General features: G+C 38.5%; 1 protein-coding gene across 1 annotated transcript; it reads right to left on the bottom strand.

Annotated features, from left to right (window-relative positions):
* Positions 1 to 1,511: 1,511 nt before the first annotated feature.
* Positions 1,512 to 10,286, bottom strand: dcp2 (decapping mRNA 2; the record flags this gene model as incomplete). The annotated part of the gene is given in 11 exon segments (NM_001016863.2): positions 1,512 to 2,160; positions 2,299 to 2,350; positions 3,178 to 3,288; positions 3,638 to 3,773; positions 4,404 to 4,511; positions 4,603 to 4,715; positions 5,930 to 6,082; positions 6,842 to 6,940; positions 7,283 to 7,410; positions 8,451 to 8,602; positions 10,106 to 10,286. Coding segments are annotated over 11 exon segments (1,266 nt in total). The 5' UTR covers positions 10,159 to 10,286.
* Positions 10,287 to 16,671: the final 6,385 nt, after the last annotated feature.

Consider the following 16,671-nt stretch of genomic DNA (forward strand, 5'->3'; position numbering starts at 1 on the left):
CCCAAATCAGTTCTGTCAATAAGTCAGACAAGTAAAACATTTAGTCGCCATCTGTACATGCCTCTGAACACATCTGAATGGCATCTCTATGATGCTTCTTTGGGTAAGATCTACCACTATCCTATTTGGCTGGGATTTACTATCAGGAAATGCAGAAAATTCTTTCATTTTCCATAGCATGTCATTAAAGCAAATAGGTCATGGCCCCATTTACTTCTCCTCTATACTAATGCCACGTAACTGATGACCTTGTTTTATTCATCTACAGAGACCATTATATATGTCCGAGAGGCATTTAGGGTAAGAGATGTATATATACACACCAGGCTACACAGTATCTTACAGGAGAAAGTAACACAAGGTCACTGTGAGAGGTTACAAGTTTGCTTGCCCTAGAGCAGTGATCCCCAACCAGTGGCTCGTGAGCAACATGTTGCTCTACAAACCCCTGGGATGTTGCTCCCAGTGGCCTCAAAGCAGTTGCTTGGTTTTGAATTCTTGGCTTGGAGGCAAATTTTGGTTGGATAAAGACCAAATGTAATGCCAAACAGTGTCTCCTAAAGGCTGCCAGTCCATATAGGGGCTACCAATTAGCCAATAACAGCCCATATTTGGCATCCCTGGGAGCATGTTTCATGCTTGTGTTGCTCCCCAAGTCTTTTTACATTTGAATGTGGCTCACAGGTAAAAAAGGTTGGGGATCCCTGCCCTAGAGCCAGCACTCCTCTATATAAAAGCATACCAGCCTGGGGTACATTCCTGCAGAGTGGGCTGCAGCCATCTTATCCCACCAGTATCCCCTGCACTGGTTCAGATTTGGTACAAGCATGTGACATTAATGTACTGAATAAAATTTTTCATTTCAATGCAGCCTTTTCCCACCCTAAGCTCTCATTTTCTCATCACAGCTAATGGCTGTTACCTGTCACTGTCATTTTTAATTCAATGGTAAGTGTCTTATTAGTGGGTCTACTCTATGCAATATTACAACTGGTCTGCAATCTTTCTTAACCATCCTTTCCAGCAACTGAAACTGAGCTCAGTAACCTAAACAACAGCCTGCAATGGTTTTTGTTGCTTTCCATTTTTAAGATTTCCTAGCCCTAGCACACAGACAGCAGATTCAATCCCAACCCTGACAGCTGCACAACAAAAATGGGAAATAGCTTAAAAATAAATGAAGACTGATTTAAAAATGTCTTAGGGTTCAACTATCTACATCACACTAAAATGTGCAGGCCAGTGTAAGATAAAGAAACAAAAAGCTTCACATCAATTACACCTCTGGCGTATGGCACATTCTATCACCATGAGTCTTCTCCTATTTCAGTCTAGAAAGTATAGCATTTTTCTCAGAAATCTCCCTGTACCAAAGCCCTTAAAACTGACACAGATGATAACGGACAATGACACCTGAAATACAAAAAGGCCACATCAAATCAGCAGTGCAGTGCTACAGTACATAAATGTATGGGGTGGGTAAGTGATTAATGCGCAGGTTAATGACTGCCTTAATACAAATACAGTAACAATGTATTATTAATTATAAAAACAATCTAGTGTCACATCTACATCAGGAAGAAATGAAAAAAGATGAACCATGAAGTTAGGGCATGGATAGGTCACATTCAGCACTCAAACTGTGCAAAAAACTACATCTCCCAGCATGCCCCTGACAGCTCTGTAACAACTGAAGTGCTGAAGGTTGCCTACTCTGCTCATTTAGGCAATGTCCAACAACACATACTTGTGAAGAAGCTTGAACACTGAAAAGTAAAATCATATAGACTGCCAGCTTCACAATAAAGATTAAAAATAAAAAACAGTGCAAGGAGAAGGTTAAACCTACCCACCCGAATCAAGGAATGGGGTAAGTAGTCCTTGGGAAAGCATGCATCTAAACACACACCATCCCTGTATGTCCATGGAACCCCTGAGGAAGGTAAGGCATGTAGAATCCACATGGGCCTATGACAAAGCTTGTGTAACTGCTGACAGCTTAAACATCGATTGATTTCATTATGGCATCACGATCAAAGCGAAAGTCCAGGAAAGCTCGTGAGGAGAAAGAGCACTCATAGGTCTCACTGCAAGTGTCAGGGGTCTCTTCAGAGTCACACTGCTGCTCATCACTAGGATAACACATGTCTAGCACAGAGTCTGGCAAAGAAAAGCAGATCCAATATAAAATTATACACTTTAATGCACTGTGCCCCACAGACAGAGATGAGATGTGGTACCAGATCCTGCTAAATTACACTTGGTGATAAATCTACTGAGAGCTCTGCACCTTCTTACCTGCTCCAAAGGTGTCATTAAGTCTTCTAGGGTTAAGCTTCCGCTCGGATTTCTATGGATAAAGAAAACAGTGTTGTATCAGTAATAGCAAAAACACCAGCACAGGAGACCAGGATAAACACTATGTAAATTTCAGGAAATTGCAAATTTAGGGGGTTGGGGACGTAAAAAAAAAAAAAACATGTGAATTCTGGAAAATATGATAATGAGAATAAAGTGGAGTAATTGTGTATAGCTCAGTAGTAAAAAGGGCTACTGACAGCAATAATTTTACCAGATACATGGACTCAGTGGTGCATCTCACAATGATATGGTCTATCAGCCACCTGTATATAACTGCTAGTAACTGCTAAAGTAGTGGCTCACAAACAGGTAACCCCAAACAATGTACTGAACATCAAATACATTCTGCTAATTTAGGCATACCGATACTAATTAGCCAAGGCCTATCCACTGTACAGCCAAAGATCTTTGTTTTTCTGATAAAAACAAGTTGGTCTGAAATCCAAAATGTGGCAAAGGTAAAAATACTGGGATCCTGCCCATCCTTACCTCTACCTGGCATGAATTTAGCAATACCAGGGGTTGCAGAGGTTGTGTAGCTCCTACACTCCTCCTGTCTTTTTATAACTGCTTGTATTACTATAGTTTCTTAACCTGTGGTTCTATGTACAGTATAAGGCACTAGGTAATATACAAAGGCTAACAGGCTATCAGAATATAAACTGTTCACATATCATTTTTCTTCCTACAGAACAGATCTACATTTTAGACTTTTTAATTCCCTGACAAATGCAGCTAAGCAGCTGTTAGAAGATGTCCCATTACTGATGTGAGTACATTTTTAAATAACACCAAATGATCATCTGAAGTTCTTACCAAAATACTATTCTGCTGCTTCACTTGTTGATTGTGGGAGCCATTTGCTTTCTTCTTCTGGTTTGGAGAGTCCTGGTGCTGCTTCTTTCCATTATTCCTAAGGCTTGGATTCTACCAAACAAGAGAAAAAAAAAAAGTGTGAATAATCCAGACATGAGGCAGGTGGATTGCTAATAAAAACAAAAAATGTTCCTGTGTTTAAAAGATCCAGCAGTCTTTCATAACAATGTAATATTTACTTGATTCCCTGAGCAGTTATTTTTAAGTGTGCCCACTGTAGGGTGCTAATTCATTAGAAGCTATCAGGCTCATTTACCATTTAAGTACAAAACTGAACCGTTCCAGTGCCCTTGACACCACGTTACCATGGTCTCTAAATAAGAGATTTCTGACTATAGGCACTGTGTAACCCAAAAGGATAGACTTAAATTGTTCTAGATGACAAATACATAAATATTACCTTGTTCTTTAGCATTTCTGACATTTCTGCTGTGTTGAGATGACTGTATGGCTTCTGCTGCTGCTGTGGCTTGTTTTTTATGGTTTGATCAGCTGGAGTTAGTTCAGCGAACTGTGGCACACATCGCATTTTGGATCTGTCAGAAATAAACATGGAAAGTACAACTTTTTTTAAATCTAGAAAAGGTAAAAAGAAAAGATTATACTACTGTATTCATGTTTCAGGTCTATTAACTAGAGTGATAATACACAGGGAAGCTGATCCATTTTAACACCTTTTAAATAAGTGAGTTATACTGAGTTATACTGATGGCAAGACAATCTCTCTAACAGATTATTAATTACATTTTCTTTATAATAGACCAGTTCCCCTTGCCTTCTTGCTAAGGACTGCAATTATCCTTCAACCTACTGCATTAATGAGTTATTCAGCTATGAAAGAATAATAAAACATTTAACACATTTTTAAAGATAATAACCTGCAGCCTAAATAACAGCATAACCATGCCTGTATTAAATGTAGGTGTGTTGTAGCTGTAAGAACTGATGCCTTATCTATATCTACAAGGTACTATGGCTTGGCAGCAGAAGTAGCATGACCTAACGTCAATAGGTGCATGCAAGACAACCATAGAGCAACAGGAACAGCCACCCTGCATATGCCTATAACCCACTAAGAGAGATATTATAAAGCAAGGAGCAAACATATTCTTTATCATATTAGCAAAAACATCAGAAAGAATATTGTAGAATTGAAAAATTTATACTTTGATTTTTCAGCGTTTGGTTTGGATGGAGTGCTTCCAGCAGAGGCAAATCCATTATCACTATCTGAGGAGTCACCAAACTTCCTATGAAGCCAGTCACGCAGTGGCCTAAGAAAATAAGCATGCTAAGGTTAAGTCATAGACACGTACAATAAAGTAACTTAAATAAGTTATACAAGTACAAAGTCTATATACTTACCTAATAAAAGGAATCACCATGAAAAATTTGTTTGGAGCCATTCCCAACTTCGACTTAGGCGTCATATCATTTTTATGGCAGGGCAGTTTTTCTACGGGAAACCACTCAATGTTCTATAACAAAAAACATTCATTAACTCATTCATGCTATATAAGCAAAGAATGCATGTAGCTGTGGGGTGGGTCAGAAAAAGTTCTAAAACATTCAACACGACCATATATTACAAGGTTTTCCAGCTGCCTATCATATAATCAGTATTTTATATGTTTAGGGGAATGTAAAAATGTTGTTTGTGTAAATATTTTCAATGAAGTTTCCCTGACTACTGTACCAAGTAGCCTTTAAGCAGATTTACAATTAAGAACCTGCGGGAAAACAAGTGTTTTCAGAGATAAAAATCAAGTGATCTTGAAAAGAACTAAAAAAAAATATATAAAATAATATTTGAAATAGGTCTGCTTATATGAAATGGCCTATTTATAATTGCTCAAGCTCGAGCAATCGTGAAGAAATCCCCAGGTAGGTTTGCCAACTCCAGAATGAGCTTTTGTTAAAAAAAAAAAAAACCTTGGCACCAAAAAGCTACAAAACTTTTTTTTTTTTTTACATTATTAACAAAAGCCTCTTTGCGAAAAATAACAAAAGTTTTTTTATTCAGGCCAGAAACTCAGAATCAGTTAGCAAACTCACACTATGTTTTCCTTCATGACTGCCCAAACTGGAAAGCTCGAGCCCCCAAGGTTTGCTGTGCCAGTTGCCACTTACAGCAACACTATGCCCTATGTAGCACAGCCTCCTATAAAGGAAATGTAAATCTTTAAATAAGAAAATGAGAACTACACCCCCCTCGAAAAGCCACCTTAACTGGCCTGCATAGACCCCCTTCACCCCTATGCATAGTGCATAACTTTAAAAATTGGCCCTATCAAAAAACCCACCAAGAGCAGAGCAGCACAGAAGTGTACCTGGGCGCCATCTTCCATTTTTTTTGAATATGCTTCAGGTCTCACCACCGATACGGACCCCGCTTGAGCATGCGGAGTTAGCCGAAAATCAGCTTCAACTGCACACGCTAAAGCGGGGTCCGTGTCAGTGGTGAGACGCATAAACGAATGAACAGAAGATGGCAGACGGATTGATCAGAGTGTTATTCTAAGCACTTAACATTATTTTAATAGTCCAAAAAAAAAAAAAAAAAAAAATGAATTAAAGTTCTTACAATAACACTCTAATTTTAAAATTGTATTTTAGGGTTTATATGCCTTTTATAATTTGCACAAGAGAAACATTCTGGGGCAAAAAAAATCTAACAATGTGGTAAAGTTACCCGAATTTCTCTCCTTGTTTTTGGATTAAACTTTGTGTCTTTGGGTACTCCAGGAATGATATATAAACGAGCTAGCTGGTCATTAATCTTCAGCTCAATGTAGTCATTATTGCACATGCGGTCTTTGATATCGAAGCCAGTCTCTTCATAAACCTGCACATATCAAACTTAGTTAGTTTATATACCAGAAACCATCACCTCCTCTGATCTGCAAAGAACACAGAAACATTCTATCCAATAACGTAGGAAATAATGTATCACAATACACAAGAGAGAGGAATATCCTGTAAATTAAATCATTATAAATAGTGCTTAGTAATGCCATCAGTCATAATTGCTGCTTATTGATGTAATTTCTGTCACGTGACTCACATGAAACTCGCCTAGTATAATAAATAATTTACTCACTGTTCTAAAATTTGAGGATATCAGAAGTCACCTCAGAGTCCAATGACCTGTATAAAAGCACTCTGCCTTTGGTGTTTTATACGGTCATGGAATTTCTTGGTAACTTCTAATATGACTGTTCTTGAATCAGTTATGCTAAACTATTATCTCAAATTTGCTGTTATTATTCAAAATGAAGAAAAGTCAGCACATGGTTTTGGAATGCCTTGGGCTGATTACTCAACAGGCGAAGACCAAAAAACAACCTGCTAGCAATCTGGCGCAGGCATAACAGAAACTTATTCACTGTGCTGTATAACTCTGCTTGCACAGGCATAAGATTCCTATTCGACTTAAATATTCTTATAAACTGCAGCAAGGAAGCACATATATTGTACACATCACCTTAGCACACACAAACACATATAACACTTAAAAAGGTTTTCTTAGTCATATCTACATTGCACATATCATTTGTAGGAAGCACACGCTGAACATGTTTCAGTGAGAGATTTGGTTCCTTACCTCTCGAGCAGCGCAGTCGTGTGGAGCTTCCTCTTTATTCACTTTCCCTTTGGGGAACCCCCACCCAGATTTTGCTAAATAACCTTGAACAAGCAGCACCTTCAAAAACCAAACATGGAAATCAATGTTTAGAGACTTGCCAATAAAGGAAAATTATTGATATTTAATCATTAATAACAGTTATTATATGAACTTCTACTCTTTGATTTCTGGATTAGGACAAAAATGTATCCATGTTACCCATAAGCCCTCTTATGGGTAAGAGGGCTTATGGGTAACATAAGTCTGTCACACCATATGTTTGCGGTTTAATAACTACTTTAAGGAAAACTTATGACTAGCTGCTCTTTAAGTAAAACACTAAAATAGCAAGGAAATGCAAGAAAATGAAAACAAAAACAGCTCTAGGGAACCGAAGAGTAACAATATTTTAGTACTTACATTTTCATGGGATTCATCTAAAATAATGGCACCATAGGTTGGCACTCCCATTTTGTACTCTTTCCACTCATTCAGAACCCTTTGTACATCTTCACCATTAGGAAGTAAAAATGGACAATGCTGGAAGAGTATGGTTTGTGTAAAGGAAAAGTACAGTAGTTGATAATCAAACAGAGATGGAGACCTGGGGATCAGTGGCACAACAACCAGATAGCATGTTACATTTTTAGACTGAGGAAATGCAGAACTAAACAGCAAATAAACACATAAAAATAACTGCAAACTATATTACAATATCAATTGCTACATCAAACTAAATGTTTAAAGGACTGTTCACCTTAAGGACACTTACCCATGGGCATTTCATCCTGTGGTGGGTCTCTCCTGCATTCCACCATAGGAAGAAACACAGCCCCTTCTTCCAGATCAGCTTGAACTCGCACAGGTGGAATGCATTAATGTGCTATATCTAATGCATTATATTATACAGCATATTTAAAATACAAAAAAGCTATAAATTGCCTCTAAACCTATTATAAATTTGTCCAGGCATAGGATCTGTTATCTGAAAACCCTGTTATCCAGAAATTACAAAACGGCCCATAGACTCCATAGTAATCAAATAATTCCCATTTAAAAAACAAAAAAAACATAGAACTTCTAATATTCTTGTATTTTTCTTTGTACTTTGAGTAATGGTTTTTTTATGTTATACAGCAGTATCTTAATAGGTGGAGATAAGATTCCTTTTCAGCTGGACCAGAGGTGAAAGCAGGTGAAAATCTGCTTCTCTTACAACATGGATTTCCCCAAAAAAACAGAACAGAATTTCACATATTTGAATTTTCAACCATTTAAGACGTGCGTATATATTTTGGACTTTATAAAATAACATTTAAAATAAGCTACAAAACATTCGCTGATGAGGTGCTGGATGCATTTCTGTAGTTGCCATTTCTTTATTTCAATGTAGATTCTTCACAGCTTAATATTTTTCTAGTGTTTCTGCTTTGTACAATTTATTTTTCACTGTGGTGTTTATTTCTAATTCAGTATATCCATTCTAACAAAAGTATTGACTGTCATGTCATATTACAAAAAAAAGTCCCTAATGTGTGGTCAGGAGAATTTTGCAAGTATCTCACATTAGAAGGAATGCAAAGGATATCTGCTTTGGCAAAATCTCTTATCCCACACTGAGGCAGGCCTGGAATGTTCTGCATCCAGAAGTCCAGATAGAACCAGTGGGCCAGTTCAATTTGGAAGCAAAGTCTAATAGCGTTGTCTCTTTCTTCACTGGGAATGTGTAAAATAAACCGACTGTCAACAGAAACAAAGACAGAGAAAGAAAAAGGTTTAATACAATTAGGAAACATCAATATTTTCCTCATTAATAAGAATTATGAACATTCTTCTATAAATTAAGCAAATTGACTGTAAGTGCAGAGATAGCTTTATATCAGCTACATGTTTGTAGTCTCTTCACATGTCCATATACACGTTGCACAGTTCATACCAACACCTGAAACTTTAAGTTACTAAAAAAAAACAAAATGTTCTAATCAAGTGCTGTGACATCTGGGGCCATAATTTCCTGTTTCACTACAGCCACAGATATGCAGTTCATAACTTAAATACGCTCAAATACTTATTCGCATGCAATGCATTTGTATACGGCTGATACTTAAGGTGTACTCAAAACATAATTTTTTTTCTTTGTCATCAATACAGGTGCAGATGAAGTGCCAAACATTGTATGTATGTATATATATGTATGTGTATATATATATGTATGTGTATATATATATGTATGTGTATATATATATGTATGTGTATATATATATGTATGTGTATATATATATATATGTGTATATATATATATGTATATATATATATATATATATATATATATATATATATATATATATATATATATATATATATATATATATAGAAGATAATGAAGAAGCCGCTCTCACAGGACTTAGGTGCAGAAACAGTTGTTTTATTAAATCGATGAACCGACGTTTCGGCTGACCCTCTGCCTTTTTCTGAGAAAGGCTGAGGGTCAGCCGAAACTTAAACGTGAGTGCCAGTGGTTTCCATTTTTATATATATATATATATATATATATATATATATATATATATATATAAAACTATAGCCCTATAATATAGTAATAATTTAGACCTACAATATTGTCCTACAATTGAGCTCTATGGCAGATGGCCTTCCCATAATTTAGAGCTTTCTGGGCAACAGATCCTATACCCAACATTAATTTGAGACAACCCCTAATCTCAAACAAGTGGCAGACCTAGAAGAATGTGAAGTGAACAGCTTTCCTTGGGGCAAAGAATAACATTTTCTTTTCAACCCTGTAGCCTTACAGACTAACTGCCAGCCATGAATGCTGGGGATTGTAGCCTGTGAGCTGGGGAAGCTTTGGGTAGTGTATATAAATGTCTCCTACCTGCACTGACTGCTGTGGGACAAGTCACATATAGATACAGTTGAAAACAAAGAATCTAGTTATAAAAATAAATATATATATACATACATATCTCCTTACTGGAAAACATTTCTATTGTGATTGTGTGTGTGCAGCCAACCTGCAGTTTTGGGAGTTGCAGTACAACAACACCTTTGGGGTGCTGTAGTTTTCTGAACATTTTGGGCTCCATCCTTGTTACTATCACTCCAGCCCGGCACCTCAGCACAGACACACTGAATTGTTTGCACTGCAACTCCCTGCATCCCCGGTGGGTAAGGGATGTCGGACATTGCTTTTATACTGAGGGCTGCAGAGTATTTAGGCGTCACCTGCATAGGTCATCAAGGACTCCGTCCGGCACCTCCAAGCGTTTGGGTTCCATGTCGGACAGAGGAACATCACGGAGACAGCGCGGTCCAAGAGCCCGGCTGCGACTCGGGAACGAGGGAGGAGCCAGTGGAGGAAGCGAAACAACAACAGTGACAGTGTGTGCTGCGTCACTTCCGCAAGCAGAACTGGTAGAACAAGAGTTTTTGTGAAGTTGTCTAGTATCCCGCGTAGGCTCAATCCGCTAATCACATACACTGTATGATCAGGGCTCCAATGATGTACAGCGAACTTACTAACCAATCATTGCAAAGAATTCAAGGCCGCTATGGGGATTGGTATTTAGTGAGAGTAGTCTGTGGAACGCATGTGCATTCAGTGCATCTGAGCTAAGGAGGTAAAGTGATGTTACACATAGCAACCAATTGACAGGAAGTTTTAATCAAATTTGTAGAAGTAAGAAAATTAATAAAGATATTATTGGTTGCTATGGGTATAACAACAATGTATTCTCTACCCAGGGAAAGGCCAGCGGCTCCAGACTGACCGCGCCAGGACTATCCTTTTAGCTACAGCAAAATTAACACATATACTTCTAGATATGTGAGGCTCACTCCAGGAAAGCCTTATCTTTTTGGAAAATACACTTTCTGCCCAAAATGGGTAAATACTAGTGATGTGCAGGCAGGGCTGCTAAATATGTTACTAAATATAGTTACTAAACTGCAAAGCTTTGCTAAACAGAAGAACAAGAAATAATACAGGCCTTAAATGCTTAAAACACAATGACATTGGCCAGCACAGACTGAAAATTCATGAGGAGGCAAGCTTAAATAGAAGATGGACAGAATGGAGGGGGAGCGGGGAGGCAGGCTTGGGGCAGATGAGAGGTGGGCTGGAGGCAGAATAACTAGAATTTACAAATTTACCAGTAAATACATTGCGGAGAAATTTGTAATCCCGCCTCTGGCTGGTATTTTACCTGAAAGGCCAGTGAAACACTAGCATCAAGCGCAGAAAGTGATGCCATCCAGAACATTGCATCATGCAAATCACCCGCTTGAGGCTGCAAAGTGCAACCTTACCAAAGTGATAGAGGTACCTTAGTGCTCCATGGTCCTGAACTTCTCTTCCTAATGCGTTTTGCTTGATTTTTTTGAATTTTGAATAAATATATGTATAAATGTATAACTGCTGTACTGCTCATGCAACCTCTAAGAACTGTGTCAGTCCAAGTTAGCAGCTGAGAAACTAGAATCACCGGGGTGTGCTTAAAGGAGAAAGAGAGGTATATTCAGTGGGGGTACTGAAGAAGTAGAAGATAGTGGTGTGGAGCTCCTACCTTGGGCTGGTGCTGTTTTCAACAAATACAAGCACCGGCCCTATAATCAATGGGAATTGCTAACATTTTGGCACCACTAATTAAGTAATACCTTTCCTTCTACTATAACAGCTGGACACCCCTAGTAATATTTAAAGACTTCCTGGCACAGGTTTATCTACATATTCTGTTGCTGTACAGCACTGTGGTATGCTTCTGCTTTCTAAATACACGTTACAATTATATGAAATATAATAATATAATTATAAGAATAATATTGGAAATTAGTTACAAAAGTAAAAAAAAAAAAGGGAACACTTTTAATGTTTATGTGTATATGGTTGGTTCTAGCATGTTCTTCAGAGGTGGTTTGGTACAGTATATTGATAGCAAAAATGTGAAAATTATCACTTGTTAAAAAAACATAAACTTATCACCACAAGATGGCAGTGAGAGATCCATATTAGCAAATTACTATTCGAGAAGTATACAATGGATTGTGATACAAAAGTGGAATTTGAATTTATTTGGTGCAAAGTGATATATATATATATATATATATATATATACAGTGGAGGAAATAATTATTTGACCCCTCACTGATTTTGTAAGTTTGTCCAATGACAAAGAAATGAAAAGTCTCAGAACAGTATCATTTCAATGGTAGGTTTATTTTAACAGTGGCAGATAGCACATCAAAAGGAAAATCGAAAAAATAACTTTAAATAAAAGATAGCAACTGATTTTGCATTTCATTGAGTGAAATAAGTTTTTGAACCCCTACCAACCATTGAGAGTTCTGGCTCCCACAGAGTGGTTAGACACTTCTACTCAATTAGTTAACCTCATTAAGGACACCTGTCTTATCTAGTCACCTGTATAAAAGACACCTGTCCACAGAATCAATCAATCAAGCAGACTCCAAACTCTCCAACATGGGAAAGACCAAAGAGCTGTCCAAGGATGTCAGAGACAAAATTGTAGACCTGCACAAGGCTGGAATGGGCTACAAAACCATTAGCAAGAAGCTGGGAGAGAAGGTGACAACTGTTGGTGCGATTGTTCGAAAATGGAAGGAGCACAAAATGACCATCAATCGACCTCGCTCTGGGGCTCCACGCAAGATCTCACCTCGTGGGGTGTCAATGATTCTGAGAAAGGTGAAAAAGCATCCTAGAACTACACAGGAGGAGTTAGTTAATGACCTCAAAATTAGCAGGGACCACAGTCACCAAGAAAACCATTGGAAACACATTACACCGCAATGGATTAAAATCCTGCAGGGCTCGCAAGGTCCCCCTGCTCAAGAAGGCACATGTGCAGGCCCGTCTGAAGTTTGCCAATGAACACCTGAATGATTCTGTGAGTGACTGGGAGAAGGTGCTGTGGTCTGATGAGACCAAAATAGAGCTCTTTGGCATTAACTCAACTCGCTGTGTTTGGAGGAAGAAAAATGCTGCCTATGACCCCCAAAACACCATCCCCACCGTCAAGCATGCGGGTGGAAACATTTTGCTTTGGGGGTGTTTTTCTGCTAAGGGCACAGAACAACTTATTCGCATTAACGGGAAAATGGACGGAGCCATGTATCGTGAAATCCTGAACGACAACCTCCTTCCCTCTGCCAGGAAACTGAAAATGGGTCGTGGATGGGTGTTCCAGCACGACAATGACCCAAAACATACAGCAAAGGCAACAAAGGAGTGGCTCAAGAAGAAGCACATTAAGGTCATGGAGTGGCCTAGTCAGTCTCCGGACCTTAATCCAATAGAAAACCTATGGAGGGAGCTCAAGCTCAGAGTTGCACAGAGACAGCCTCGAAACCTTAGGGATTTAGAGATGATCTGCAAAGAGGAGTGGACCAACATTCCTCCTAAAATGTGCGCAAACTTGGTCATCAATTACAAGAAACGTTTGACCTCTGTGCTTGCAAACAAGGGTTTTTCCACTAAGTATTAAGTCTTTTTTTGTTAGAGGGTTCAAAAACTTATTTCACTCAATGAAATGCAAATCAGTTGCTATCTTTTATTTAAAGTTATTTTTTCGATTTTCCTTTTGATGTGCTATCTGCCACTGTTAAAATAAACCTACCATTGAAATGATACTGTTCTGAGACTTTTCATTTCTTTGTCATTGGACAAACTTACAAAATCAGTGAGGGGTCAAATAATTATTTCCTCCACTGTATATATACCACAATCGACATCTCCTCCTAGCCTTCCTTCTGTACAGGAAGGAGTCGGGCTTGGAGGAGATGTCGATCGTCACATAGTGAATTCTGCATCTTCTGGATCGCTGTATTTGAAATGACCGGATGCAATGTTTTTACAAGGTATTTTCTAATAAAGCGTTTAAAATAATAAACGCTGGGAAGGATAGGGCAATTATTGGAGCAGGGTAGAATAGGTTTTCCTTTAAGTAGCTGCCCGCCCATGGCTACACAGCAACTTTGTTTACTAAAGTAATGTTTCTAAATCAAATACACCAGTTGTCCTGGTGCAGGACAACAGTACATTGTATTATTACTTTTATACACTCATTTTTCTGGTTTTACTGTTCCTTTAAATTACCCTGTCCTCTGCTATTTTCATATGGTTTCTTTGTTATAATAGCATTGCTTTTTGCTTACCTTCTCAATCTGATTTGCAACACCTGCCTTATTGCCCAAACGCATGGTGTCTTGGCCCATACACATCCACAAATAACATAACAATGGGTTTCTCTGAGCCTTCTCCACTCCTTCTTCAGGGATAGGGTGCTTGTAAATAAATATATTTAGTGAGATCTCGAAGGCCAGACTGATATATATGTATTTTATTTACAGTAGATTTAAGGTGGCCATACACATACCGATATTATCGTACGAAACCTAGTTCACAAAGGCTTCAGATATTGGTCGTCTCGTCGATCAGACAGGATGAAAGATTTCGGTCGGGTGCCAGAGCTCAGGGTGCGCGAGCAAAATCTGCGTTGAGGGCTGAATCGTCAGGTGGAGGTAAAATCTCTATTGTTTCTACCTGCATATCTGGCAATTCAGCCCTGAAAATTAACTGAGGGAACGAACGAATGATCTTTCCAGTGACAACGACCTACATTCATATGAATGTATATTTTTATTCACATAGCACTACAGAGGTCATTACCACAATAAACACAAAGTACAGTTACATTAAAGATTCCCAGAGCTAAGTGTCAAAGAAACTAGAGGATGAAGGTCCCTGCCCCTGCTTACAATCTAAATGGGAAGGTAAGTTACAGACGCAAATAGGAGGACAGTAAGGGGGACATTTACTAATCCATGAACGTCCGAAAAGTGTCCAAATGCGTTTTTTTCATTATGATCGGTATTTTTGCAATTTTTTCGTCGCCGTCACGACTTTTTTGCGAATTGTCGCAACTTTTTCATCGCCGTCGCAAAATAATCGTACTGTCGCACGGAGTACTAAAGTTTTGGATTCATTCAAGCTTCAGTATCGTGACTTTTCTTGGGCCAGGTTGGACCTGCAGAGTGCCATTGAGTCCTATGGGAGGCTTCCAAAATCATGTAAAGTCGGAAAGGTTTGGCCGCCGTTTACGAGCGCTCAATACAAAAAAGTTGCGACAATTTGCGAAAAAGTCGTGACAATTCGTGAAAAAGTCGCAGTGGCGATGAAAAAAATCGCAAAAAATACAAAAAAGTCGCAAAATGTTTGTTTCCAATCCGTTTTTTTCCCATTCGGGATTCGGATTCGTGGATTAGTAAATTTCCCCCTAAGTGTTGCAATGGGTGACACTGCAATATATGTGCCAGTTTCTGAAAGTCTGAGGGAGAATTCTCTCCAGATGAATTCAGGGATGGCATTCCAAATGTAAGAGCAGCAAGGCAGAAAGGTTTAAGGCAGTGAAGAGCAGTAGTAGTGGGGGTGCAACCAAGAGGTTGCGCTGAGAGTAGTGGAGGAGTTCGCTAGGAATGTATGGAGACACAAGAGAAGAGATGTAGTGAGTTGAAGAGGAAAGGAATAAAGGACTTTGAAGGTTATACAGAGTTTGTAAGTTTGAAGGGGAAACCATGATAAACAAATATAAATCATTTTAATACTTCTGTCAACTGCACATGTGCACAGCCCGGGGGGCCACTAGGTATAATTGGGATAGACAGTGCTCACTAGAATAATATCCCAAACAGGTGTGTTTTAGGAGCACCAGTCTGGAGCTAGAGGTTAGCAATTATAATTATTGGGGATACCTCACAAATTGCAAACCCACCCAGTGAGAAGCCATTTCCTTGTCCTTTAAACAATACATTTTAAGGTAGTTTAGCATTGTTAGAATGATCTTAGCAGTTACGGCTCTGTTCTCTGGCAGACACTCTAGATCTTCTCTTTTTCCACAGAAGACTCCAAACTTTTTCTGCCAAACTTCTTCCAAACAGGAATTTTCTCTTTCTGGTAGACTTTTCCATCTTGGAATCACCTCTTCATTTCTCCTTCTCTCTTTGGGAACCTTATTCAGCACTGGAATCCTCCCTTTGATACAGACTGTGTGACAATTAGTTTTCCAAATGAGAATGCCTGGGGATATTCAGCTGGACTGGATTAGTAAGGAATGGAGTGTGTGGCTAACAGATTCCTTTTAGCACATTCCAACATCCAAATTCAAATAAGATGCAAAAAAACAACCAAAGTTTTTCAATTGTTTAATCAAAACCCCTAAAAACCAGGCCACAAGTTTACAATGTATATTTAGACTTGATTTGCAAATTAAAACAGATCTGCATTACAAATAATACATTATTCTGGACTTAATCAACAAGTGCAGATTTATAAAAATATCTATATTCAAATAAATATAGGCCTGAATTGTCACTGCCTGTCACTGGCACATCTGGTATGTGAGAATATCAGCATGGGGTATATTCACAAAGCTAGACTCACTAACTAAATGTAGCAAGTGCATGCCTAAACACACTAAATATTCTACAGCTTGGGTCACAATGTAACCCCTGCGGCTGTACCTCCAAGTCTGTTTACAGTCAGGGTGAAAGCAGTGTTGTTCCACAGTTTGTTTCTTTTTCCGTTAGAGGGAGTGTCCTTATTCACACACAACCATTTAGTCATCTCATTACAACTTGGAGTAAAACATGTTAAGGATGGACTTGTTTAAAGAATTTTCCACTTTTTAAAACATTAGCCATCCTATTCTGCTCTATAACTAATTTTTTTTATGCTTCTCGGGGTCACTGGCACCAGCAAACAAAATACAAGTTGA

Source organism: Xenopus tropicalis, chromosome 1 (assembly GCF_000004195.4).
Source record: "Xenopus tropicalis strain Nigerian chromosome 1, UCB_Xtro_10.0, whole genome shotgun sequence".
Lineage (NCBI taxonomy): Eukaryota > Metazoa > Chordata > Amphibia > Anura > Pipidae > Xenopus > Xenopus tropicalis.